The sequence below is a fragment of the Meriones unguiculatus genome, chromosome 1 (assembly GCF_030254825.1).
Source record: "Meriones unguiculatus strain TT.TT164.6M chromosome 1, Bangor_MerUng_6.1, whole genome shotgun sequence".
NCBI lineage: Eukaryota > Metazoa > Chordata > Mammalia > Rodentia > Muridae > Meriones > Meriones unguiculatus.
This window is the reverse complement of record NC_083349.1, coordinates 163567490-163595202: the sequence shown is the minus strand read 5'-3', so window position 1 is coordinate 163595202 and position 27713 is coordinate 163567490. Positions and strand designations below refer to the sequence as shown.

Genomic DNA, 27713 nt, shown 5'->3' with positions numbered 1-27713 from the left:
ACAGGTTGAAAACTGCTGCCACATGGAGCTACAGCTCAGTAGTAGAGTGCTTGACTGGTACATTGACTGGTACACACAAAACGCTGGGGTTCAGTCCCAGATACCAGTAAATTAGCAGATGCACTGTCCAGGGCCTCTGGGTCAAGGTACATCCACCAAGAAGCATAGCTGAAAGAAACAGAAAACAGCACTGGCTGGCTGAAAGGGGAAGCGCCACTGCACAGGTCCCTTCAAGCAGTTCTACAGGAAGCAGCCCTGAGTACCACCACTCCCTGCTGCCAGTCACAAAGTCTGCTGTCTGCCCAAGACCTCCATCCTGTGTCAAATGTCCCCATAGGCAGATGGAACTTTACATATTCCATACTCTTTTGGATAGAGGCCCACTCTCCCTCAATCTGAGATCCGCAGGGATACATTGTGCTAGACAAAGGAGCCTGCACTGACAGCTTCATCAGGGGGTGGTGAGCACTGCTGTCCACTCAGTCTCATCAGTAAGGTGATCTCTCAAGCTCTGAAGGAATTCAAAAGAACAGTACAAAAGTACAAGGTAGCACAACCTGAAAAGCAGTAGCCCAAGCACTGTTCATATCTTTTTGTGTTTTGAAAGTTTCATACAAAAACTCAAGGAAAGAAAGGAAGGAAGGAAGGAAGGAAGGAAGGAAGGAAGGAAGGAAGGAAGGAAGGAAGGAAGGAAGGAAAGAAGGGAAAGAAGGGAAAGAAAGGAAAGAAAAGAAAACTGTGCTGTATAGTTTGGCCTTGAACTTCGCAAAAAAACAAAGTCAAGGTTCCTGGCTCCAGCTCCAGCAGCCACCAGGCCACTGGACAGCAAGAGACAGTCTCTGTTTCCATCTGCGTTGCACTGATAGTAAATCAGTTGCCAGGTACCATTCGGCTTGTCTAAAAAGAGCTACAGGGAAGAGCTTGCAAACAATTAGTCAGAAGGCAGTATCCTGCCAATTGCACATAGGTTCTCCCAACTATGCTTACTCACTGACAAAGAGAAAAAAGCAGAGATGTAATTAGCACTAAAGATAAAGATCTATTTTTAAAGATGGGTATTTATAGCTCTCACATAGTCAGACACTCTATAGGTACAGACATATGCAAACATATGTCTATGGCCAGATACATACAAATCTGGGTACACATGAGACACACACACGAAAAAGGTTTATAAAATTAAGACTCCATTAATTGACCCAATTTGAACCATGAAAGATAATTTCAAGGTTGCTGACCTCAAGTTTGATCTGCAATAAAGTCTGAATCACTGCTGGATTTATTTTGCACAAATAAAATTGGGTTAAAATTTAAGTGTTTATAATTTACACACATTATTTTAGGTCTGTTTGCTTCTAAGCCAGCAGCATATGTTTTGGCTTTTCTACTAGGTCTGTTAGTATATACAAAAATATACCTGGAAAATCTAAAGTTTACAAAATAGAAAAAAAAAAAGCCACTCATTTATTCCTTTAAGATATAAAACATGGGAGATAAAGGGGGGGAGACTAGAAAGACAGCTAAGTCAAAAAAGTGCCTACCAGGCAGCCGTGAGGACCTGAGTTCAAAGCCCCAGCACCCATGTAAAAAGCTGGGCATGGCGGTACACACCTGTAACCACAGCACTAGGAAAGAGGGGCAGAGACAGGCAGACCCCTGAAGCTCCCTGCACAATGAGCCTAGCAGAATCAGTGAGTTCCAGTTTTGGTGAGAGACCATGTCTGAATAGCCAAAGTTAGAGAGCAACGGGGCAAAGATAGCAACACCCACCTCCCGTTTACACGAGCACACACGTGTACACACCAGCACCAGCAAGTACATGCACCATGCACACACACACACAAATTTAAAATTAGAACTTTTTAAATCCACAAAGAATGGGGAAGGGTAAAACTAACTAAAATGAATGAGAATGACATAGGGGATAAATTTGGAGTAGACCTACAGATGTAGAGAGAACTTGGAGAGAGCTTCCAAGTCCTGATCAACTGGTCGTTATTTCTAATTAGGAGGGCTTTAGAAAAACTAGCCCTGAATTAGAAATAAAATGGAATGGTTTGCATGTGGGTCCCCCAAGGTCACTCACTTCACACTTAGTGAAAGGTCAAATTACAGGTGATTAGGACAAACAGCTTTGTCCTCCCGATACTCAACAATACCCGTTCATTACTGTGAGTGCTTTGGCTATCAGAAGAGGGTGGGGAGTTCTTTTTTTTTTTTAAATCATGTGTATGTGTGATTGTGTTAGCTGTTTGAACCCCTAGGGCTCCAGTTACAAGCCTGAGCTTGAACAAGTTAAAAGTTATGAGCTACCTGATGTGGGTAGTAGGAATTGAACTCACGTACCCTCCATTTTCTCAGATGGAGGCTCAGTTTGGTAGGAAGTTAAGCACTTTTTCCTACCACAAAGAAATTATTCCAAATTATGCCCTGGTGCAATGACTCCATGACTGAGGAGCAAGAAAGAGGGGAAGTAACGCATGATCTCCCCACCCTTCCCGCCCCAGCTTAGCAGTAGGCATGAAAATACATGCCTCTCACCCCTGAGCCAGCTCTCCAAAAGCCAGTTTGGCCCTCTCAAGTCTCTTGCCTTTCAACCTTCCACTCAGAAATGATATGGCTCGAAGGTTCTCCCTAGCTGCTAGCACTCTGTTCTCAGGCACCCCCCAGTCTCTAGAACCATGAACAAAACACACTTCTATTTGGATAAATTACCCAGTTTAAGGTGTTCTGTTACCACGCCAGAAGATGGGCTAATAAATAAAAGATGTATGTACGTTAGGGAGAATATCACTGTGATGGATAAGGAGAATTAAACACTTCCATGGAAGATGGGAGTGGGAGTGCCTAAGTGTGGTGGATGCATGAGCAAACTGCTCCTGAGTACAAGGCCTTCAGAAGCAGCCGCCAGCTGGAAGTCTTCAGAACTCAGAACGTACATTTGTAAATTAATATCATAATTCTCACTGATATTCTAAGTACATATAAGAACCTCTTTACACTGAGAGTGGATGGGAGGAGCATGAACAAGAAATGACAATTTAAACCCAAAAAGCAAAGGGAAGTGGAGCCTGCACTGGCTGGTGACCAAGTCCCATGAAGAAAAGGGTATGACTCAGCTCGCCACAGCTGGGGTTGAGAGAGATTAGGAAATAAACACATTGCATGTAATTTCATCTGTGCATGATGGCTTGGCCAGTGTCCTGTAGCAGGTGCTCCTTCAAGGGACTTCTCCGACCTGCAGGCCAGAGAACTGTAGGAACTGTAGTAAGATTCCCAAAGTTTACCTCTCACTGCAGTTCCTGGCATACTGTACATTACATTCCAGTTTCAGATAAATGCCCCAAACTTCCAGCCAAAACACATAACTTAAATGAGAAGTTGGAAGACACTCAGTACCTCTGAAGGACTCCACCGAAAGCCCAGTGCAGATGCGCTGCTCCTGCAAAAATCATGGACCACACCAAGTGGAAGCTGCCAAGTTCTTCCCAGATGGAGGCTTGTTGGGAAGGATGCTGAGTACTTTCTCCTATTACAAAGAAATCATCTCAAACTATGTCCCTAGTGTTATGACTCATGACTCAGTGGCAAGAAAGAGGGGAAGACAAACAGTCGGTGCACCATCTTTTTTTTCAGCGTAGCAATACATTTGAAAATAACCTAACCCAAGGCCTAAATATAGATGTTTCTCCAGAGAAAAAGAGGTAAACAGCCAATAAACACATGGGAAGATGCGAAGCATCACTGGCTATTGAGGAAATGGAATTCAAATCCTGATAACACCATTCTACACCCAATAGAATGGCTATGGCCAAAAAAAAATTCAAAAAACAATAATAAGTGTTGACAGGGATTTGGAAAACATGAGCCTTCATACCCTGCTGATAGAAATATAAAGTGATCCAGCTGATCTAGAAAACAGCCTGGCAGTTCTTCAATATGTTAAACACAGAATGAACTACAACCCAGCAACCTGACTCTCTGGCTATAGTCAAGGGCAATGAAAATAACTATATAAAACTATATAAAAATGTCTTCATGGATGTTTCAGTCAGTATTATTCATAATAGCCAAAATGTAGAAAAAAAACTAGTATCTATCACCATAGTGAAATATTACTCAGCTCTCAAGAAAAAAAAAAAATGGAATGCTGACACATGTTATAAAACAGATGAACCTTGAAACATGCAAAGTACAAGGAGTCCAATTCAAAAAGCCAAGGATCCAGATGAAGAAAGTACAGGCAACAGGAAGTGACAGCTAACACATACGGAGTTTCTTTATGAGCTGATGAACATGTTCTGGAATTAGGTAGGTGAGAACAGTAAAACACTGTGAATATAATAAAACCCACTAACTGTCATGTTACTGTGGTGAGCTGCAAGGCGAGGAAGTGATATTTCAATTACAAAAGCAAACTGAGCCACCAAACAGCCCAGCATTGCTGGCCTCACAGTGACAGACTGGGTGACTTCCTGGCACACTGACTGACAACCACCTTGAGCTCCGTCCATGACTCAGGGTCCCTTCCCACAGCTCACGCTGTCTCTCTAGCCCCTCGAGGTATAGAACTGTCCTGTTCTGGACCTGCTGCCGTCTCTCCACATTTACAGATTCTCTAACTCTATTTATAGAGGAGACTGAGCCTGCTCCCTGTTCACCAGCTGAGAGACCTCCTGCTTAGATTCTTCAAGGAAGTTCCCGCGTGCTGGGGCAACCTTTTCTTCACATTGTGTGAAGGTGTGTTAATTCTGTACTGGCAGAGCACTGAATGCTGGCAGGATATTGGAACTGTCATTTCTATGGCCCATCACCAGCCTTATATTTTGTAAATATTCATGCTTCCTCATTTGCCTACAGGCAATCTAGAATTGTATCAGAGGTTCTAAGTGGTTGTAACAAATAGCTGTCGGCTAATATCCAGACAGGAAGTGGAGGGTGGGACATCCAGGAGAGAAAGGGATGCTGACTGAAGAGCCAGATGTGGGAGATTCAAGAGCAGCCTCTGAGGGAACTGACACAGACTACAGCAGAGCAGAGAAAGGCATAGAGCTAATCACATGGCAGGTCATAAGCTAGTTAGTCAGGTTAAGTTTAGAGTAGCCAGGAGACTGCCCAGGCAAAAGGCCTAAGCTTTACACTATATAGAAGTCTCAAGTCATTATTTATACCACTGGCAAGTCCTGCTACACTCATGTTTTTGGTGAATGTACTGTACCCACATTTTGGTGTGAGGGTGAAGCTAGTTACTGAACATAAAAATACTTACAATGTACAATGGCACTTGAAACAAATTAAACAATAAATGTGACCAACATATTCTTGCCACGAATTTCTTGGTGCTACTGTGCCAAAATTATGACACTGAACACAGCTGCCCCTGTGAAACCTTCAGTTTAGGAGAGTGGATGGCATCCGCATGCAATTGCACGGTCTGATCCGGGAGATCTGGATGGGCGGGCTCTTTAACAAAAGTCAAAGAAAGCTTGGCTTGCATTGGCTCTACGACAGGCACTCTGGATCTCACCTTCTCACTGCAGGTCTAAACAGCAGACAGACGCTAAATCCCTACCTGATGTTAGTGCCGAGGGTCTGGCAAGCTCGTGCATCAATATTACCTGGGGCTAAGGGTAAGTAAGCACCAAGGTTGGCAGAGTAAAGGATGCTGCGCAGGAGTGAAGGTGGAACACAAGGCTACAGGGCAATGCAGCTTTCCCAGAAGGGTGCCCAGACTGGCACCTCTGAAGGTCAATGCAGGGAAAACTAACCCCAGCTCCCAAAAGCTAGGCCAGACCTAGCTACCCTCAGAGGACACTGTCACCACAGGGACTGGATGCCAGCCTTACTCTGTGCACTGGATACTTTTAAATTATCTCAGCAGAAAAAATTTAGAGATTTATCTTCCTGACAAATGGCCAAGAAAGACATATTGATCAATTCTTCCTAAATGATCTCCTTACACACTGAATGACAGTGTCCCCTCAAACTTCACAGGTTCTAATCCATAGTACCTCAGAATGTGACTATTTGAAGTGGGGCTCCGCAAAATGAGCCGTCCCCTCAATCAGTACAACTGTTGTCCTCACAGGAGAAGAGACTTGGGTTTGTAAAGGAAGAAGGGCCCTGTGAAAACAAAGGGAGATGAAGGTCCCCAGGGAGGAGCCAGCCTCAGGGAAACATAAAACAAAGACTACGGCTAAGTCCCTGGTCGTGGTTCTTCACTCCAGCACTGAGACAATGAATTTCAGCTGTTTGGGCTGCCCAGCACTTGATCACGGCAACCCTCTTGACTAATACACCACCTCAACTACAGAAACGATCGCTCCTCCTCCTTAGAATTCCAGGCACTTGGCAGAAAATAGAGGTCATGTTCCTTTCCTTCCTAGTGAATACAACCAGACAGAAGAGACTTCTGCAACTTAGAAGGAATGTATACATCTAAGAATATGACTCTTAACAACAGAACCGACCAGTCAAAATACCACCCAGACACCATTTGGCCCTCCTTTTCTTCCTTCTTTTCCTTTTTTGATTTTGACTGAGGGGAGTGACAGTCCTTAAGAGACTACAGGGTCTCATGATGGACCTCAGGATTCCTGGACACCATCCTGCCTCAGGCTCCACAGTGCACAACCCTCTTGGCCTAAAATGGTGAGTTTTATGAACACAAATACTATATCTGAGCCTGGTGTGGTAGCACACACCTCTAATCCCAGCATACAGGAGATAGAAGCAGGCAGATCTCTGAATCAGAGGCCAGCAAGGTCTATATAGAGTTCTAGACCAGCCAGGGCTACACAGTGATACCCTGTTTCAAAAGACTATGAATATAAATAAAATAAATATAAATAAATAAATAATACTATATCAGGGCTTATGAATAGCTATTGTAATCTTGCCTCCCATTCATCCTACAGGTTATTTCTATGTCTTGATTTGTTTGGCTAATAGCAATAAATTTTTGCTTTTCATAGATAAGTGGTTACAAACATCTTAGATGTTCTTCAATTAAGTTTATCCTAGAGTTAGAAAGGCAAAAGCGACTTTTACTTCTAAGTCAAAACTAGCAATAACTAACAATGGCTTATATTATAAATGTAGAATCATCAAATTACCATAATACAAGACCATTACCATTTTCCCTGCTATTTGACTGTGTTCAGTTCAATTCACATACTCTGAAATGCTTGCCTCCACCATTGGGAAATCTTACAGATTTTTTACATTAAAAAATAAATAAATAAACTTTAAAATTCAATTCAGAACAATTTTAAAAGACTGTGTAAATTTTGAAACTTGGAAAAATGTTTTATAAGGCATCAAATCCAGCCTTCCTTCTTAAAAATCTATTCTGCCTCAGAGTAATTCACAGATTTCATAAGCACTAAATTTTAAAACGGTGGTTCTCAACCTTCTTAATGCTGGGTCGCTAAAATACAATTCCTCATGTTGTGGTGACCCCCAACCATAAAATTATTTCATTGCTACTTCATAATTGTAATTTTTCTACGGTTATGAATCGCAATATAACTGTCTGATATGTAGAGTACCTGATATGCAATCCCTGTAAAAGGGTTCTTGGACCCCAAAAGGGGGTCATGACCCTTGGGCTGAGAACCAACTGTTTTAAAACCTGCTGACCAATGTAAGTGTTAAGTCAAAGAAAAATAAAGTAACATGAAAGTCCATTGCCTTATACCCTTCTGAAAGCTGAAATGAAATATTTAGGGAGAATTGGTACACTGGAGCAATCAACTTGTGAGTTTATAACTAGCCACATCTTTTGAGTCAACTTTGAGGAAAATGATGAGTGAATAACAACTTGACTTACTGCCCAGAATCTTCAGTCTCCATACCCAGCAATACTCTTTATACTTCATAGTCTGGGCACAGGTGTCAGTGTTTATTTTGTTTTGTTTTTGTTTGATTGAGTTTTATTACTATTATTATTTTGTTTTGTTTGAGATGGGGATCTATGCAGCTCAGGAGGACCTTAAATCCACAATTCTCCTGCCTCTGCCTCCCAAATGCTGGAAAGACACCCATGTGCCACCATACCTGGCTAGTGTTTGGAGGTTCATCCACACATACTGGTGATTTTACACACATACACACACACACAAAGAGGTTTGTTTTGTTTTGTTTTGTTTTGTTTTCTGCAACTTCAACTCAAGAGACCCACCAGACTGACTCCTTCCTCTGTCAGTTCAGACTTGGGAGGCCCATAGCACACTGAACATTCCTGATTAGATCAGCCATGCCTATGGCATCCTGTGCTTGCCATAAGCCAGCTGTATCTCTGCCTACACTGTTAATGCTGGTTTCACACATTACTACCATCTCCTAAAATATGACACCAATTCACGAACAAGAAACATGAACATAAAGAAAATTTGTTCCTAAGAAAATAAAGAGAAATGTTTGGAAGAATTCTATAAAAACAAATTATGTAAGAAACTTCTGTCAAAAAAGCTATGGGCAAGATAACTATAAAAGACTCAAAAGTCATTATACCCCAGTTTGCTTTGGCAATATCCTTGCTCCACTTTGGAGAAGCAAAGGCCAGAGCAAACACATGCACTCATGATAGCATTGCTATATATCCGCAGACTGAAAGATCTCAGAGCAGAATGAGTAGGAGAACAGTTCGTCCAGCCACACACAGGCTGCACTGAGGTTTGATGAACTTACAGGTACTTTCCAACCATCAAACTTAGACACTAACTGATGTGACTATAATTCATACTCCGCTATTGAAAAGCCATGTGACCCTGGCAGAGGTCTTGGCTTCCCTGAGCAACCCCTTTTTACATCCATTAGTCAGAGACAATGATGGTGGCCATAGGTGACACTGGCCAGGCTCAGACCTCAGCCATAGCAAGTCCAGCGTTAATATCAGTTTTTGTTCTCAGCATAGTACTCTTATGAAACAGACATAAAAGCTCCAGCCCCATCAGGTAGGGAGACAAACATGAAGTATTCTGCTGTTTAAAGTGAGACTTTAAGGTTTAAGATGGGAGATTGCTGTGCTAAGAACAAATGGCAAAATGACACCAGGATTTGCAGCAGCAAAGGCTTCTACCAAGAAATAAAGAGGAAATGGAGTCCACAGCAAGAGGCCAGGAAAGCCAATCATTGGAACTTTCAGACCACAATTGTTTTACTTTTTCTTCTACTTAAAATAACAGAAAACAAAATCGTGTCATTTGCAGGAAAAAAAAAATGGATGGAACTAGAGAACATTGTGTCAAAAGAAATAAGCCAACTGAAGACAAATATGTCGTGTTTCCTCTCAAATGTGGCATCCAGATTGTTTTTAAAGATGTGACATTGTTGAAAGGGTCTATTTGGGGAAAGCAGTGAAAACAGCAGTGGGGCTACACGAGAATAACAGTGGATGGTGAATGTTAACATGCTCATTACACACGCATGAAACTACCATGACGAAACCGGTTACTCTATTAAAAAAAAAAAAAAACAAAGAAAAAGAACATTAATTTCTTTAAAAGGGGTTTTTAAGAAATGTGAGTCAGACTGAATTTGCTCAAACAGCTTTAGGAGAGGTTATTAGTTACTGGATCAATATTTTAAAAAGCAATCTATCTTAAACCTCCCTTTCAGACTGCATGCTTTTAGCCTGAATTGAAAAAGTACCAATGTGACCCTCCAGAGTTCAACCAGTTAAGAAAACTGCAGATCCCTAGTATTCTGCTGTTTAAAGTGAGACTTTAAGTTTTAAAATGACACCAGGATTTGCAGGATGTGGGAGACAGGGACAGGCAGGACAGCATTCCCCTGGTGAAGCACTCCATTTCAGGACTTTACAGCAGCCTCACAATCAAAGGCCCGGCCTAACAACTTAATCAGGTAATGGCTGGACCAAAATAGAATCTTCAGGAAACAAGGGCTGGTTGGGAATAAGCACAAATCAACATTAGTTAGATAACTATAACGGGGGGGGGGGGGGCACACAACGACACAGGGTTTCTTTATACGGGACTTTGGAGGGATTCCAGACTTCTTTTACATGACATGTTTACTCTCCATACCCTCCACAGGCTCCTAGCCACCAGGATCAACACATGCGGCAGCTATCAATCATAACACTACAATAACAGTGATGCAGAATAAGGCCTGTGTGCAATCATATGGAGTAAGGTCAGGATGCTTTCACCCAGCATTTTTGCAGCATCTCCTTAATGTTCTGATTTCAAGAGTTACTAAGTATGGAAGCCCACCTTGCTACCTCTACAGGATACAGAGATTCCATTTGCTCTGTGAGGAGCAAATGGAATTGTAGTAAAATGCATCATTTCATATGCTACTAGCAAATATAATTAAGGAATTATGGATTAAGACATTTGGTTTGTTTATTGTTTGTTTGTCTAAGACAGGGGTTGGCTGTCCAGAAATTTGCTGTGTAGACCAGGATAGCCTTGAACTCAAAGAACTCTACCTGCTTCTACTTCCCCAGCGCTGGGATTAAAGGTATATCACTATACAAGACTCAAAGAATTATGATAAAGGCAGTAGCTTCTTGTGCTAATTATTTGTATGCTAGAAGCAATGTTCTGTGTTTCTTAGTCTTCAGATCTGCAGGAAGAGGAAGGCATGGAAGGTCTGCTAACTAATAGTTCTAATTGTTGCTGCATCTTTTTCCTTCAAATGCCAGCCTCCCTCCCAGTGAGCTTGTTCCCAAGGTCGGTCCTCAGCTCTCCCCCTAAGGCTGAAGTTTCCACATACCCAGTGGAACCAAGCACACTGGTAGCCAGTCCCTGTGCTCTCTGGCCCTCAGCACCATTCACTTCCTCTCTCGTATGTCACAATGCCTTGATAACGATCTGTCACATTCCTACCTCCTTCAAGACTGTCAGTTTCCTCAACACAGGGCAGGTCTCTGTGCACTGACTCCACAGAGGAAGAAGCATAGACTGGGTGCTCAACCATCAAGGAAAGGAACTGTCATAAATATCTTCTGACAAAAAGTTACCTACAGTCCCTAAGCATGACCTTGTTCGACACGTCATCGATGTTAAAAGCAAATAGGGCCTTGCCGGACGCAGCTCTGGGACAGAGGACAGGCCATAGCCTCAAGCTGCTATGGGTGCCCAAGACGCTACCCCCCTGCCCAAAGTACAGCGCGCACAGGGCAGAGCGAGCTGTGAGGTCAGCGTTGTATCATGTTCACACAGCGCAGAAGCCAGTTGGCCACACAGTTTCCGAATTTCAGAATTTCTGAGCCCGTCTTCTAGGAATTTCACAGTGTTTCAAACACATCACCACCTGATCCTCACATCATCCCAGACAGACAAATGCCTTCAGCTTTTTACCTCTCACTAGGTCATTTCCACCCGCTTCATCCAAAGCAGCCGTAACAGTGTGACAAGAATTCATCTCACTAGCCCCTACCTCCACCCCCAGATTTTCCATATCTGGATATTTTGCCATATATGCAGCATCTGGACAAGACCTTCCCTGACTTCCATTTATCTAAACAAGCTTCTCTTTGCCTCATCTCCATCATCCTCAGTCTTTGCACCCACCTGCCACTAGGTACCTGTGTGCTGACATGCTTATCTTCCTATCCAGAGGGAAATTAAGTGAAAGCACTGGCTTTGCCTGAAACAGCCTCATACCCAGAAAAAAAAAAAAAATTGCCTGACTGAATGTTTAATCACCTGGAAAAATCAACAGTATCAAACCTCCACAGGACCTTGACATTAGACCCCAAAGAAACTCAGCCTTTTTAAAAAACAAACATAACCCCTTTCCTTTCTGTGAAACAAACCCTGAGTGATGCCCACACCGAGACCTCCCTTTACGCACCCCACCTTCTCTTACAAAGGCACAACAGTCTTCATGCGGACCACCTTTCTGGAAATGACCCAGAATTCCTTGGCTCTGCAAACCGGAACTCCACCTTGGAGGGGAGCCCAAGGTCTCAAACTCACAGTTAAGGCCAAGAAGAGAGGCCTTGGCGTCCTCTGAATTTGCTCAACACATCTGGCTACCACCCCATCCTTTGGAGGAACAAAAACAGGAAAGGCACAGAGGCCTCCTGAGGCTGAGACTGTTTCAGGGATTTGGGTGAAGCCATGCTTCTTACAAAGCCCTGATGATTGACCCAAGACAGGGAGGAAACTGAACTATGGACCGGCTAGGGTCAGAAACAGAACATGGAAAGACATATTGAATTTGGTAAAATATGCACTCAGTCCTGACTTTGAAATCAGACAAATGCCTAGCTTCAAATCCTGGCTCCAGAATCAATCTGTCTGTCTATCTATCTATCTATCTATCTATCTATCTATCTATCTACATTTCTTTCTTTCTTTCTTTCTTTCTTTCTTTCTTCCTTTCTTTTTTATAAGACAGGGTTTCTCTGTATAGCCTTGCTAGTCCTGGACTCACTTTGTAGACCAAGATGGCCTCAAACTCACAGAGATCTGCCTGTCTCTGTCTCTGCCTCCCTGAGTGCGGGGATTACAGGTGTGAGCAACCATGCCCAGCCTATCTATATTTCTTAAGGCCACTAGGTTGTTATTCTCAACCCTCAGAGCCTCTGTTTCCACAGCTATCAAAAGAGATGTCACCACGTCTACTTTAAGAGGATTGCTGAGAGGTTTTGCCCCCTGGATATTATATTTGGTTCATCTTCCTACTTTTTAATTCCCCAACATGAGCCAGTTATTCATATGGAAAGAAATACAATACCAAATCAGTCTCTGTGGGTTAGCAAAAAAAAATCTGGGTTCACCACACTGTTTCAACATTGAGCCATACAAACTGACTGACAGGTACTTAATTCTGCTATGGAGGAGAGCAGAGCTGATCCCTGTACTGTGTTTATACACGTACACATCAAATGTACATTCAAGACAAATTTTTTAATGAACTGAAAGACAAAATGAATCCTGTCTACGTTGATTCCACTAATCTAGTCTGACAGACTAAAATCTGTTATTGGTGGGTTTTTTGGTTTTTTGTTTTGTTTTTTTGTTTTTTGTTTTTTGTTTTTCATAACTATCCATATTGCCAGCCATTACCTGTGTTTGCTAATGAGGACTTGGCAAGAAGTAAGATTAAAATCATTAAAAAGCTAACTACTTTGACACTTGGAGTTTCCTTCTGATATAGAATATGGGGGAAACAGGCAACTGGGAAAGCAAATCTCTTTATTTCTTTTGGAGATTACCTGTCAGCTCTCCCCATGTTTATCTTCAGAATCCAAAGGGATGCTTTAAGATAGAATGATTACTCAGCAATAAATAAACAAACGCTGAAGGACCATTCCTCAAGCTGACTGTCACTGCATTTTGCATTTCAGCAGAAGCATTTTCTTTCATTCTTGCTCTATAAATACTGAAGGAGGAAGAGCATTGCCTAAGACCAAGGTTTGGTAATCAATCTGATGAAGCCGTCCCTGCATAGACACCACATGCCATAGCGTGGTATCCCCGGAAGGTTCCTGGTGACTGTAATTAGCTTGCTCTGGAAGGTCCTGCCTTAGGGTTCACATGCAAAACACGGCTTCTTATAACTCAAACATGTCCTTCTATTGAATCAGCAGCATGCCAGCTCAGTAGACTCCAATCCCCACACAGGTACGTTTCCTCTAAGAAAAAGCACACACTTGATGAGCAACACCCACAGAAAAGAAGCTAAGGGACAGGAAATTCCCTCTACAAAGCTGCCCAAGGCTTGCTTTCTAATGGACTTAATGTCTATGACTGGCAAAGGAGGTGGCAAACACCTTTGGTTCACACAGTGTGGGACACTAGCCAAGAAGCAGTGTAGAGATGCTGCGCCTAGGCAAGCAGCACACTTGTGAGGAGTAGGGTATAGTCAACTGGTCCCAGTCCTTGTCCCAGGTGAGTCACAAAGGAGCTGTTCCAGAGGCAGGTTTAACTCCTTTCTCCTGCTTCCTCACCCAAAGATGGAGAATCTCTAAAACATTCCCTACTTTTTATAGTTCCTGGGGAGATCAAATGGGTGTGGAAGCTGTCAGAAAAATGCAAAGGCACACCCTAAACACAGACACTCTTCTAGTACAAGTATACACCTATGAAAATAAGAGCCACCACCTGGAAATCTACATGATCCACACGTGCTCACACAAATACGCTTCCTGTTACTAACAAAGGGAGCTACTGGGATGTTGAGAAACTTCTGTGAATCAGTGTGAGACCACAGCTCTTGGCACTCGGGCACTGCCTCCTGTCCTCAAGGACTCTGGGACAGCTTCTGGTACCCTAGGACAGTCACACAGGCAAATGCTCCCACTCCAGCTTTGCATGGATCAGGCGCTAAGCCTCTTACTTAGGTTTTACCAGTCACTAACTATGTGCTAGGATTCCTCAGACTACTGACTGAATTGTGATCAGGCCAAAGGAGTCACCAACTCATAGGACATCTTTGTTTGCATAGTGCGAGGACACAGCGGAGGTGGAGGTCACCTCCCTACTGCTTATTACAAGAGTTCCCTTCTACACTTCGTTGGGTTTGGGCAAACTTGCCTGAAGTCAGCAGCTAAGTATTGTCGGTATTCTTCTAAGAAATCCAAAGAGCCAAACAGAACAAGATCCCAGGGACTCCATGCTGGACAAGAATCATTACTGCTCTTCTCGGGGCAGGCTCTGGCGATTCCATCCTTGACCCACTGCCAGGCCAGCTGCCTGAGTAGCTCCCGAATAGCCAGGACTGCAGGCTTTGTGTCCAGTCCCTTCTTCCACTCTCCAGTCATACATCCTAGAAACCGATAATGCCCTTAATGCCTGCCCAGACTGAACGCTATGGGAGCAAATGACTTCAGAGAGGCCAAGAACAGTCAAAGGCAGGAATAAAGTAACAACAAAGTTACAGAAATGCTCCACACAAAGTCACAGGAGACAATTCAAGGGGAGGGTCTTTAAAAAGAAACTAGGCACGACTGAGATGGCTCAGCAAAGAACAGGGTGCTTCTCAAGTTCTGGAGTTTACCAGAAGCACCAGGAGAGGTGGTGACCTCCTCTGACCCCAGGGCTTCTTAGGCACTGGTTGATGGTACCAGTCTAGGGCCACACTGACGCAATAAATGGACAAGAACTACCCGTGAGATCACCTGGACTGAGAGACTTCAGATTCTGCCTCGTTCTTCTCTTTCCACTAGGCAAACATGCTGCTGTGCCCCCAGCAGCTGTGCAGGAGCACAATCACCAAGCCCATCCCGATGTGTCTACAGGGCTACGAAGAAGGTGTTTGCAGAACGAATGAGTTCAGGTGACAAACAGGCAATGCAACACAGCAGGGAGACGAGACTTCAGTGGTCTCCTGGTCCCTTTCTCTGCTCCGTTCTGCAGTCCTCTCTCTCCTCGGCAATGAGAACGTGCCATGGGACAGTGCCAAGAAAACGTTGCAGCCCGCTTTCCTCCTCACTTAATCTGTCCTGTTGACCTGCCACAATTCCGAGGTTCTACACTGAGAGTTCATTCCTCACTTCCAAACACCAAGAAACCACCTTGCCAAGCAGGTCAACCTCCTCAAAGGTGGGCGGCAAGGAACAACCAGCACGGATTGCACCCCAGATCCCTGCAGATCAGGATCTGAGGAGTTCCGACACGGTAAGGAGCTAATGGCATTACATTGCACACCATTTTACAAAGAGCAGGAGTTCCAGCCCTGATGCACTGCTGTGCTGTGTAGGGAGTTAGCACGTGTTCCTACAAACATTGGAAACATGCTCTCCCATTGGCTGGACCTGCCAGTCTTTTCTCCTTCAGTTCAGAAGGAACAATCTGCCAGTATCTACAACCAAACTGGCCTTTTCTAGCTGTGGGAAAGGAGGAGGAGCATGCTAAAAGCCAAGTTCAGGTTCAACAAGGAATAGGATGCCAAATGCTTTGTTCACAGCTCCCTGACAAATACAGTGTGTGTGTTTTTATATACTATGATTCTGTCCATGCAAATAGATGTATTTGATGGGAAAAAATTACTTTCCTTCCCATTATTGTAACTTTTAAAAACTCAGGTTTTTAGCAGGGCAGTGGTACTGCACACCTTTAATCCCAGCACTCAGAAGGCAGAGGCACTTGGGTCTCTTAGTTCAAGGCCAACCTGGTCTACAGAGGGAGTTCCAGGACAGTCAGGGCTACACAGGAAAACTTGGGGGGGGGGAACCCTCAGGTTTTTCTGTCATGCAAAACTATGCCTCAGTTCCCAAGCTGAGTCCCTGATTCAAACTCCATGAAGCCCTGTGAGCCAAAGACCTTCTCTAAAGCAGAACCCATACATAGCCACAACTCAGGAGGGGGTCCAGCGCTCAGTAATCAGCTCTAGGTGACAATACTGGCTGAAACCTCAGGAGCATGGACTAAAAGCTCTTTCCTCTCCCTCACCCCAAAGGATCCAACTTATTTGTATCCTTGGATGAGGCCAGGCCTCCATGCCTTCACTCCCAGCACCCTTGGTGGTTACTGTCCTCACCTGTTTTCCAGAAGCGTCATGCACACCACCTCTCGGACCCCTGGGTTATTGGCCTTCTCCACAGAGCAGCCCTGCAAGTTCCAGGTGGCCAGCCTAAACACGAGTCGCCCATCCCTCATACCTCCAAAGGCCTCCACCGAGGGCCTCATGGAGATAATCTGCGTGGGGCCCCCTGGTGGCAGGTCCAAGTCCTCGCTCTGCAGGCTCAGAGACGTGGGACTAGGATGAGGTTTGGCAGTGAAGGTAAGACCTCCATTGGTGTGGGTAGATGGGGGCCTGGACCTCTCTGCAAACACCTGGTGTCTTATTCTATCCAGGAAGGCCGCATTGATTCCATCCATCCTCACCAGGTCCTCGACACTGCGAAAAGGCCCATGTTCCCGGCGGTAGTCCACGATGCTAACCGCCATCTTCTCGGTGAGGCCCCGGACACTCATGAGCTGAGCAAGGGTGGCTGTGTTGATATTGACTCGTGGAGTGAGGGGTACAGCGGTGGCCAGGTGATAAGACTGCTGCTCAGCCAGCAGATCCCGCCTCAGGGAACTGGGAGAGTGCTGAGCAGAGTTACCCTTGCTGCTCACGCAGATCTCAAACTTGACCTGTTCCAGTTTGGTAGCGCCTACGCCACTGACCAGCGCTAGGTCTTCCACCTTCTTGAAGCCGCCAATATACTCTCGGTATTCCACGATGCTTCGGGCCACTGCACGTGTCACCCCAGGCAGGGTCATCAGTTCCTCCTCAGTGGCCGTGTTGATGTTCAGCCGCTCCTGATTCACCAGGATGTTGCTGAAGTTGCAGGCTGCACTGAACTTGCGGTTATGGGACAGGTCCGAGGGGTCTCTGGGGATAGAGCGATGGCAGCCCAGGGTGCTCCCCATGGCCATCCAACACAGAACAACTCTGGATAAAGAAGCCCGGGGGCCTTTATAAGCACAAAAGAACGGGAGGTTGCAGGTCGAGAAAGTTGCTGCAGACAAACATTAAATCTTCCATGATTTCCATCAGAATTACCTTTTGCTGGGCCGCCTAGAAATTGACATGGAAATTAATTAAAATTAATCAATCAACCCTTTGCACTCCCGTAGTGTTGTAAGTTCCTAACTAGTGGGGGGACAGGTCAACTTCAGAAAACGCAGACACAGAAAGGCTTCCCCCTTGTGGGTTTTCCTCGGATTATTTATCACGCTGGGTCCAAAAAAGGAAGAGGGCTATCCCCATTAGCCTCATGCCTCTCTGCTCTGACAACGCTGGGGCCACCTCCTCACTTCGGACACGCTCACAGGGGCTCCTGCAGACAGACAAGACGAAGCCCCTTCTGCGCTCAAGTCGCTGCAACTTGGGAAGTCTGAGCTGAGCGTGTAGGCAGACACCGAGCAGGGGCTCAGGGAACCACCCCCGGCCCTCCGATCGCCGCGTCCCACCTCTCCGCCGCTCTGCTGGCGTCGGCTCCGGGTCCCCTGTGGCTCTACGCGCGCGTCCAGGCTCTTTCTCCGGGGGAAACTCTCAGTGCCGCTCTGCCGGGGCAGGCAGGGCTGCTCCTGAGCGCCAGTGCAGCGGCCGAAGCTGCACCGGGACTAGCGGTGTCACCACTGCGTGGATCCAGGCCAAGTTCGCCACCCAACTCGGGATGCGGGAGACGGCGGAGCGCGTCCGGAGCCCCGCGCCGCGCACCGCCGCCGCCGCTCTCCGAGGGTGTCACAGCTGAAGTCAGGTCGCACCGCCCGCCCGCGCCTCCGCCGGCACGGCCACGCCTCCTCCGGGCCAACTGCTCCTCCCGCCTCCCCGCGGCACGTAGGGGCGGGGCGCGAGCGGCAGGGGCGGGACCATTGGTGGGTCCGGTGGAGCGGGATCCAGGGCGGGGCTTAGGGGCTAGGCGGGCAATAAGAATGGCTCACAGGGAGCTTTTGAGCTGGTCTGCTTTTCTGAAACTTAAGCTGCGATCAAGCTCTAATTTTGTCCTAGGTGAAGCCATCCGGGGCCGCCCGGGGCAGGCTGGAATCTTCCCTCAGAGGTAGGCTTGTCCTGCATATTCAGAGCTCCTGAAACTTTCAGACAGGATAAAATGGGAGCTAGTTCAATTCTCTTGCCATTTTTAGGCCTTTCCTCTACTCAGAAAGATCTCATTCATCCAGTACTGCCTAGGAACCATGTGTCCCTGGAAGAGGGCTTGCGTCCTGTGTGTTCACAAAGGTTGTACGTATTCTGCCAGTTACAAATTTATCTGAGAAAATAAGGTCATGATTTGTTACGTATTAAATCTAATCACACACACACACACACACACACACAAAGGAAGGAAATAATACTGGGAAGTACAGGCGGCTATCCAAAACAGTTTTTGGATAACGTTGTGAAATGACAGTTTAGTTAAAGATTAAAGAGCCCAGTGCATTACAATGGATATCTGAAGCAGGAATATTTGGTTAAACAAACCCTGCAGTGCAGCAGTGACCTGGTGATAAGTTGGATACTTTGACCAGAGCTGTTAGCGACCTCTGAAAGAACAGATCTGAACCCAGCCGTCTGTCAAGGCTTCTGATTTGAAAGCCAGCAGAAAGCACTCGGATGTGAAATGAGAATGGCAGCCCAGCACTGGGTGAGACGCTAGGGATGTTAGGGACCTCACTATTAGAAGTGAAGTAAACCCCAGTTAGAGGAGCTTAAACAAAAAGGGGTTTTCCTCCATGCCTGGGAAATAGTTGCGAATCCACCTCACGTCGAGCAGGTCTGCATCCTTGCTAAGTATTGTCCAGCTGACCTGACTCTCTCCACAACTGCTGCCGACTGTCTGTCTGTCAGCTTCATTTCCAGGCATTGCTGGCCTCACTTGACAAGAATACCCTGGGAGGTGAGGTAAATGACTACAACAGGTAGATAAACAGAAGTGTGCCACCTGGACAAGTGCACACATCCCAAGATAGATGTTTCAGATGACCGATGACCAAACTGGTGAAAATACAGAACAAATGAAACTTCCACATATCACTAGTTGGGAGCAGAAGTCTGCTTTGCAGACTTGCTTGACCGTTCTTTGAAAGTTAAAAGCGCACTCCCTGCACAACTCAGCCATTGTACAATTACAGGTACTTACCTAAGAGAAAGGAAGGCACAAAGCTCCAAATGCTCTGGGTGTTTGTAGGGTTGTTACAGTCAAAGATGAGCAGCTTCAAGTCACCATGAATCTGGGCTTGACTGAGTTTGTCCTGCAGCGGTCCCAGTGTTAAAGCATAGCCCTCAGGGAAGTGATGGTATTGGAAGTTGGGAAATTTTAAACTTGGGGTGGCACTTCCTGGGAGGTCACAGAAATACCACCTGTTAAAGGGAGTAAGGGGATGTTTGAAGGACCCTGAGTCAGTTTTTGAAGAATGTTGATGGGAAAAAAAAAAAAAAATTCTGGCTCCTCCTTTTGTTTTTGCTCCCATTCTCATGATTACCCACCCCCTCCTGCTATTGTGATGCCATGAGGCCTAGCCAGAGAAGACAGCCATGTCAACTCTACTTCCTGATGACTCCAAAACCGTATGCCAAAAAATCTCGTCTTCACAAATACTTCATTGCAGGTATTTCATGATAGTAACATAAAACAAGTAGTCCAATAAAAATAAATAAAAACACTTCTGGGATATTGTTGAGCACGCTAGTTAACAAAAGCAACAACGGAAAAGAAACTTAAAGAAGCCAGGCAAAAAGAGAACATGCCCCATGATTTATATACAAGCTAGAAAATAGAAACTGTCCCTGTGCCGACAAGGTACCAGTGGTTGTGGGGGATGGATGGAGGGAGGAGCAGACTAAAAAGGGCACAAAGTCCTTTCAAGGTGGGAGGTTGAAACGCTGCCTTAGATGTTCTGGTTAAATATGGCAAAAGCAATAAAACAGTGTATTTCAAATATACACTTTAGTGTAGCTAAATAGTACTTCAGTAAACTCAAGCAAATCTTCAAAAAATAATTCTAAAGAAATACCTTTTTTACTTAAAAGAAGAGATGAAATTGAAGCAGGCCAGAGTAAACCTGCTGATAATTGAAAACTGTGAGAGGGGACAAGAAGTTAAGTCAACAGCTACCAAAGAAGTATACACTGCTCAGAAAGGTCCAAGAAATGGAAAACCGGACTGTAAGATAACCAGCAGCATGATGGATGACCCAGAATCACCACTCATGTAGAGACATTGGTAAAGGGCTTATTACACATGGAAAGAAAGCTTTAATGCATTTTCTTGATTCTCCAAGGATATGAGAATTCTAGCTGACCACTGAGTTACATGAAGATGTTAGAGGTTGTATCACTCCAGCCAAAAGCCACATGTAGTATGGCCTTTGCTCATTTAAACACAGTTCTTATTTAAGGCCTAGTCAGAGGGGATCAGGTCGGTGACCTTTCACTTTTTAGTCAGCAGTTTCAAAGATAACGAGTGACAAGGGAGAAGTGGTGGAAGTTACTAGGCAAAGCATTTGTCAATCTCCAGTTTCAATACCACAGTCCAGGCACTCTTAGACAGTAATGAGCCAAGTTCTGATTCCCTCTATTCCCAGAACTCTTGGGCATCAGGGACATAGACAAGAAATTAGGAAGAATGCTGACTATTATTAAAGACAAGAGGAAAGGGACATGGCAATAAAATACTGGCAATTTAGTCTAAAGGACATCCCTAGGAAGTGAGGGTTTATGTAAGATACAAAAGATAATTGGGAAATGATGCCTCAACCCACAGACTCTCAGTCCCTTTAAAGCAAAAGCAATCCCCACTGCCCAGATCAATAATGTCAGGCTACTGACAGGGACCTTGGCACCAACGTCATGCACTGGCCAAGACGAGTGTTGTTCCAAGCAGCAGTGTATCAAAGCAACAACACCTATATGTGTGACCTTGACAGTAGATCTGCCCCGTGTACTAAAGTGCTGCTTCCTGGGTTTGCAACTGATCAAAGTCCAGGCATCCTCAGGGCTCTGGAACATTCTGTATCAGGCCTGCCCCACTGCAAGTCATGCCTTGGGTGGCAGAGAATGACCCCTGAAAGACACCTGGACGGTGTCAACAGAAGCTCCTGTGGCCTCACACCTGGTCCAGGAGTCTGCACGCAGACATTCAGCGGGAACTCCACCTAGCAGCAGAGGCCCCACAGCTAAGAGTGCCCAGAGCTCTGCCACAGGCAACCTGAGGAGACTGTGCCTGTTCTCTCAGTAAGCCAGCCTCCCAGAGTCCTCCTCACCACACACCTCTCCCCACACTGTGGAACCCAGCAGCTCACTGGAGGCTCCTGGCTTATCTGCAAGGAGAGGCCACACAAAGGAGAATGAAAGCAGCCCAGCCCACTCACCCCCAGGCCCAGGTCCACAAGTGAGGCCTCTGGAACCTTCACCCAGTCCAGGTACAGCAGATGTGCCTAGAGGAGGAGCCCAGTAGAGATCCAAGGGCAGAGAGGCTACCCAGCAGTGTGCAGGCACCCATAGGTTCTGAGAGAGGACAGAGGTCAGAAATCAGCTCAGATGACAGTGGCTCCTCACAGCAAGCTTATCACAGTCTGTGGCTTGTTTCCCAGCAGGAAGAGACAACAGCACAGCTCCCAGCCCTGTCCACACACATTAATGTCCATGCCTGTCCTCTCCAGGTATTGGTTTCCTTTAGGGATGAATTGTTTGTTTTTCAGTTTGGTCACAAGATGATTTTCAAGAGCTAAGGGACTTCTCCTTGAATAGTTGCCCATGATGGTTCAGTGACAACCATATTTGTCAGAATAATGTGTCAACTCTGAGACAAGAATCACGAATTTGTTCACCACTTTGGTTTTTGTATTTTCTTTTCTTTTTAACTTTAATTTTTATTTACTCATTTTTAATCTAGGTCATAGCCTCTTCCCTTCTCTCTTGCTAGTCCAGCCCTTCCTCTCTGTTTCTCCTATCTCCCCTCCCCTACTCCTCAAGGAAGGGGAGCCACCCACTCACACACACCCCCAGCATATGGGGTGTGGCCTGTCGAGATAGCCCCACCAGAGGAAAGTGATCAAAAAGGAGGCAACAGAGTCCGTGTCAGAGTCAGCCCCCATTCCCTTTACCAGGGAAACCCATATGAGGACCGAGCTGCCCATGGGCTTACATCTGTGTGGGGGACCTAGGTCCAGTCCATGCTTCAGCCTCCAAAGGCCGCCTCTGGGCCCTGTTTAGTTGGCTCTGTCGGTCTCTGGAGCTCCTGTCCTCTCTGAGTCCTTCTATCCTTCCCCTCACTCTTCTACAAGACTCCCTGCGCTCCACCCAATCAGACATGGAGGATAGTACAGAGAGGACGTGAGGGGAAGGTGAGATCCAGGAAGCAGTGCAGCCTCTGCGGGTCCCAGACCAGGCAGCTTCTCTCCTATTTTGGGCAGGTCCTTGCAGCTGAACATGTATGTGCCTTGAGGCAATACTTAGGAGAGCCACGGAGGAGTAGGTGTCCTCTCAGCCAACGCTGCCTGAGCTAACCCTTGGCTATTGTGTATTTCCCTCCTCCGCCGTGTGCCGCAGTCTTGGCCAGGAGAGTCAGGCGAGCAAGGCTGCAGGCGCTTCCTGCCTCTCTTCACCCCAGCGGTCAGCACCTCGCCCTCACCAGTTCTTTGTACCATCTCAAGCTCAGTTTGGTTCAGACTTTCTGCTTCGTGCGGATACAGACGGGGACGCTTGGCTTTCATGCTCCCCATGGCCTCTCTGCTCAACACCTGAGGAGTCCCATCCCTGCTCTGAATCCCTCTTCATGCCCCCTTCATAGCTGACCTGAAACACAACTCCTCTCCAAGGAAGGTGAAGCACCTCCTCCTGGTCCCTATAGTCCTGACTATGACCAGAGGAGGAGGCTGGGGTCGCCGCGAGTGGCTTCTACTTCTGATCCTTCTTCACCTGATCCCGCCTCCCCAGAATGCAGGGAAGAGCCATCTTCAGACTATCTGCTTTGCTACCAGTGAAGTTGCTTTGTGGATGTGGAGAGACCGTAATGCTGGCTGTGGCCCCCACGGGGATCATCTCGTGTCTAGACTCAGTAAAGGAATCACGGGCGTTTTAGATGCGCTGCTGGTCTTCTGCCCTGAGCTTTGGCTCAGGCTCTGGTTTTCTGTGTTGCGTTGTTGTTTTAACAACTTTCAAGGAGGAATTGAGGTGGGAAGGACAGGCACACTGAAACTCAGCTGCTTGGGTTGCCTGCGATGCTGTGTGCTTCCTTGCAAGATGGGAAAGGAGCATGGATAATAACGGAATTAGTGTAGGGCCGATTCTTCAAGGAGAGGACAGCACCGTCCAACTCTTGGAGTCCAAGGGCAGAAGAGTGGCCAGCACCCCTTTCTGCTTCTACTGTAAGTCCCAACATAAGTCTCTTCCCTCTAGAAACCATGGACACCGTGAATTCAGTGTTCCCAGTTTCTTTACTATGACTATATGGAATGACTATATATAATGTGTTACTTCCTCCTCCAGGCCATATCATCCATACATCCCTCTTGACTTCCTCTGAAAGCCACTCCTAAAGGCTAAGGATGAGGCGAGTTTTTAGGATGACTGAACACTCCCTGGAACAAAGAATACAGAAACTAGTATAATTGCTAAATCTCACATTAAGGACCTCTCCAGGTTTATGAGCACTGCCAAATTACTTTCCAAAGTAGCTGCACTGTTTGGTATTTCCACCAGCAATAAGTGAGAGCTCCTGTTGCTTTATGATGACATCCAGGATTTGGAGTTGGGTTATTCTAATAAGTGTCCACTGGCATGTTACTGTGGTTTTAATTTGTAGTATGCTGTTGAAATGCGTTGTGGAGCATTTTTGTCTTTCACTGCCATTTGTATCTCTTCTTTGGTTGACCTTCAAAAGCTTTTTAAATTCTGGCATACACAGAAGCCGGAGGTCAATCTCAATGTCATTCTTCAGAGCTATTCACCCTGCTTTTTTTTCTAATGGAGCCTCTGGCTGGGACACCTAGGCTCCCTGATTCAGCTTGGCTGTCTGGTCAGCAAGTATCAAGATCTACCTGCCCCTGCCTCCTCAGCTCCCGGAATACAATCACGCGTCAGCATGCTTTTCAGATGGGTGCTGGCATGAACCTCAGCTCTTCAAACTCGTGTAGCAAGTATTTGACTGGCTGAACACTTCCCCAGGCCCTTAAAAAACTGTGAATCAAGTTTTACATTTGTTTGTGTCATGTTGTAAGAGTTCTTTGTATATTTTACACAATAGTCCATTACTAGACATGTCTTTTGTAAATAGTTTTTCTAATCTATGTCTTGTCTTCTCATTCTCCTGTTAGTGCTTTCTGGAGAGATTTTTAATCTTAAGCAAGTTCAGTTTATCATTTGTTTCTTTCAAAGATTGTGCCTAAAAGGTCATCACCAATCCCCAACTCCTTTAGATTTCTCCTTCTGTATTGTAGAGGTTCTGTAGTTTCATACCTGACATTCATGTCTATGATATGTTTTGAATTTTGTGGTGAGTCAGGAGAATTGTCATTTAAATTATATAAGACCTACTGTGAAAAAGAATCTGTTGACTATATTTACTTGAATCTCTGCCTGGGTTTTTTGAGATATTATTGATACATTCATATGCTGGGAGTTGGACCCTCCTTCACCTCATGCAAGCAAGAGATAGACAAGTGCCCAACATTCTGTCTACACCGCCTTGATTACTTTGACATTTTACCAAGTTCCAAATTCAGATAGTCTCAGTTAAAAATTGTGATTCCCCTTCAGTATTGAGCTGGTTACTCTGTATTTTGTCTCTGTATAAACACTTTAGAGTCTGTTTTTTTTTTTTTTTTTTTTTTTTTTGTTGTTATATTTTGGTTTGGGGTGGGTTTTTTGTTTGTTTGTTTGTTTCGGTTTTGTTTGTTTTTAGCATCTAAAAATAACATGCTAGGATTTCTACTGGGATTGTATTGAATCTATAAGGTCAAGTTTGCAAGAGCTTGACAGTGTTAAATCTTCCTATTGGTGAACATATGATTCTTTCCATTTACTTAGTTCTTTTAATTTATTTTCTAAACAATTGTTTTCTTCCTGAAGGAGGAAGTACACATGCCATAGCACACATGTGGGGATCAAAGGACAAACTATGGGAGTCAGTTCTCTCCATCCACCCTGTGGGTCCCAGGAACCAAACACAGGTGTCAGGTTTAAAGAAACATGCCTTAACCTGCTGAGTCACTTACAGCCCAGGCATTTGGAATTTTTATCAGCGTTTCATCTGTTGTCTCATAGGGATCTTACAAGGTTATACCTAAGTATTTCACTTTTGAGGATAGTAATAGAAACAATGTAGTTTTTAGTTCAGTTTCCCTGTATGCATTGCTGACATGAAGGAACATGGCTGAGTTTGGTACATTGGCCTTCTCTCTGGAAACCCTTATATAATTGTTTATAAGCTACAGTATATATTGAGTGTCAATTATCTTGGAGTTAATGCACCAGTAGTCATGTTTTCTTTGAACAAAAAATGTCTACTTTCTTCCCAGCCTGTGAACCCCTTATTTCCTTGCCTTGTCACATTACTTTGGTTGGATACTCAGCATGATATGCTAAGAATTGCCATTGCCTTGTTTCTTTTTTTTCCTCCTCCATTTATTTGTTTATTTAATCACTTTACAGCCTGTTCCCATCCTCCTCCCTCCTCCCCTCCAGTCCTGCCCTTATACTCCCCCACCCCCATCCCCTCCTCACTTTCTTCTCAGAGAAGGGGAGGCTCCCAGGGGTACCAACCCAATACTACTCAGCTATTAAAAACTAAGACATCATGCAATTTGCAGGCAAATGGATGGAACTGAAAAATATCATCCTAAGTGAGGTGACCCAGACCCAGAGAGAAAACATGGAATGTACTCACTTATAAGTGTATATTAACCAAAGAGTACAGGATAACCGTGCTATAATCCACAGACCCAAAGAAACCAAGGAGGGATGCTAAGGGAATGCCATGTTTCTTATGTATCAGGAAACTTGTGTTTTCTCAACATTAAGTGTGATATTTCCTGTAGGCTTTTTGTAGATGTCTTTGACAATTCGAGGAAGCTTCCCTGGGTTTCTAGTTTGATAAGTTTATGTCATGAACAGGTATTGATTTTTTTAATTAAATATTTTTACTCTACCTGTTGATGTAATTGTGTGAGGGTTGGAGGATTTGTTTGTTTGTATTTTTTCCTCCTTTGTCTTGATGATGTAACAAAGGACATTCACTGATTTTATGTTGAAACAACCTTGCATAGCTGGGATAAATCCCACGAGGTCATCCTATACAATTCTTTCTATCCATTGCTACATTTGGTTTCATAGATGAGGATTTTTGCATCTATGATCTTGGATAATATTGATTTATAGTTTCTCTTTTGTAATGTCTTCATCTGGTTTTGACATTAAGGAGATAAAGATTTTAAAGCAAAATTAATCAGTACATTTTCATAATGAATCAGTAAATTAAAAGATTGTGAGACTAATCCTTATTTAGAATCTCCTCGCTTATTTGCAAATGTGTCATCCTACTTACCAGGTGATCGCAAATGCTAATGGAAGTCTAGATGCTTGTTTCTTACCGTCAAACATATGAGAAAGAGAGAGATTCCAAACATTCTGCTTTTAAAATGTGAACATAATTCTTTAATAACAGAGAGAATAAGTGCCAACAATAATTATATATATGCTTTTTATACATGTAATATGTGTTATATTATACATATATTATATATACTTTGCATATACCGAGTACCAAATATATGTATGTATATACAATAAGGGCAAAGGCTGTAAAGAAAATACATATATAAATAAAATTTATTCTGTATATAAGTAAAAAATAAAGTCACTTCTCAGAGAGCAGAATTTTGTTTGTTTTGTTTGGTTTCAGTATTGTTTAATTTATATCCCTACTCACAGAAGATTTCCCACCAGGAGAATAATGTGACTGCTTTCTGACTTGGCGGAAAGTGACCTGTGGCTTTGCAGTCTTTCTCCTAACCTGGTTCCACTTCAGAATCCCAAATACTTGCCGTTGGTCCCTGAGACTTTTAATTTGGACCAGCGCTTCTATCTAGTACTTAAATGCCACCATTCCCTGGAGAAAAGGATCACGGCAGATTCTAAACCTATTTAATTGCTTTGTTGTATGTTGTTTGGACTTCTTGTTTTTTGGAGTGTAACCCTGGCCTGGCCTGGCCTGTTCCTTGCCATGTAGTCCCCCTGGCCTTAAACTCTCCGAAATTCCCCTGTCACAGCGTTTTAGATGCTGGGATTATAGTCATATGCCA

At 44.7% G+C, this 27713-nt stretch overlaps 1 protein-coding gene across 1 annotated transcript in view; it reads right to left on the bottom strand.

Annotated features, from left to right (window-relative positions):
- Eepd1 (endonuclease/exonuclease/phosphatase family domain containing 1) overlaps window positions 1-18192 on the bottom strand; it is a 109568-nt gene extending 91376 nt beyond the window's left edge. The window contains exons 1-2 of the mRNA XM_060371094.1: window positions 17883-18192; window positions 16462-17487 (exon numbers count right to left, since the gene is read on the bottom strand). Of these exons, the coding sequence (XP_060227077.1) occupies window positions 16462-17345 (884 nt within the window). The 5' untranslated portion in view covers window positions 17346-17487; window positions 17883-18192. The remainder of the gene's footprint in view (window positions 1-16461; window positions 17488-17882) is intronic.
- Between the last annotated feature and the right edge of the window lie 9521 nt (window positions 18193-27713).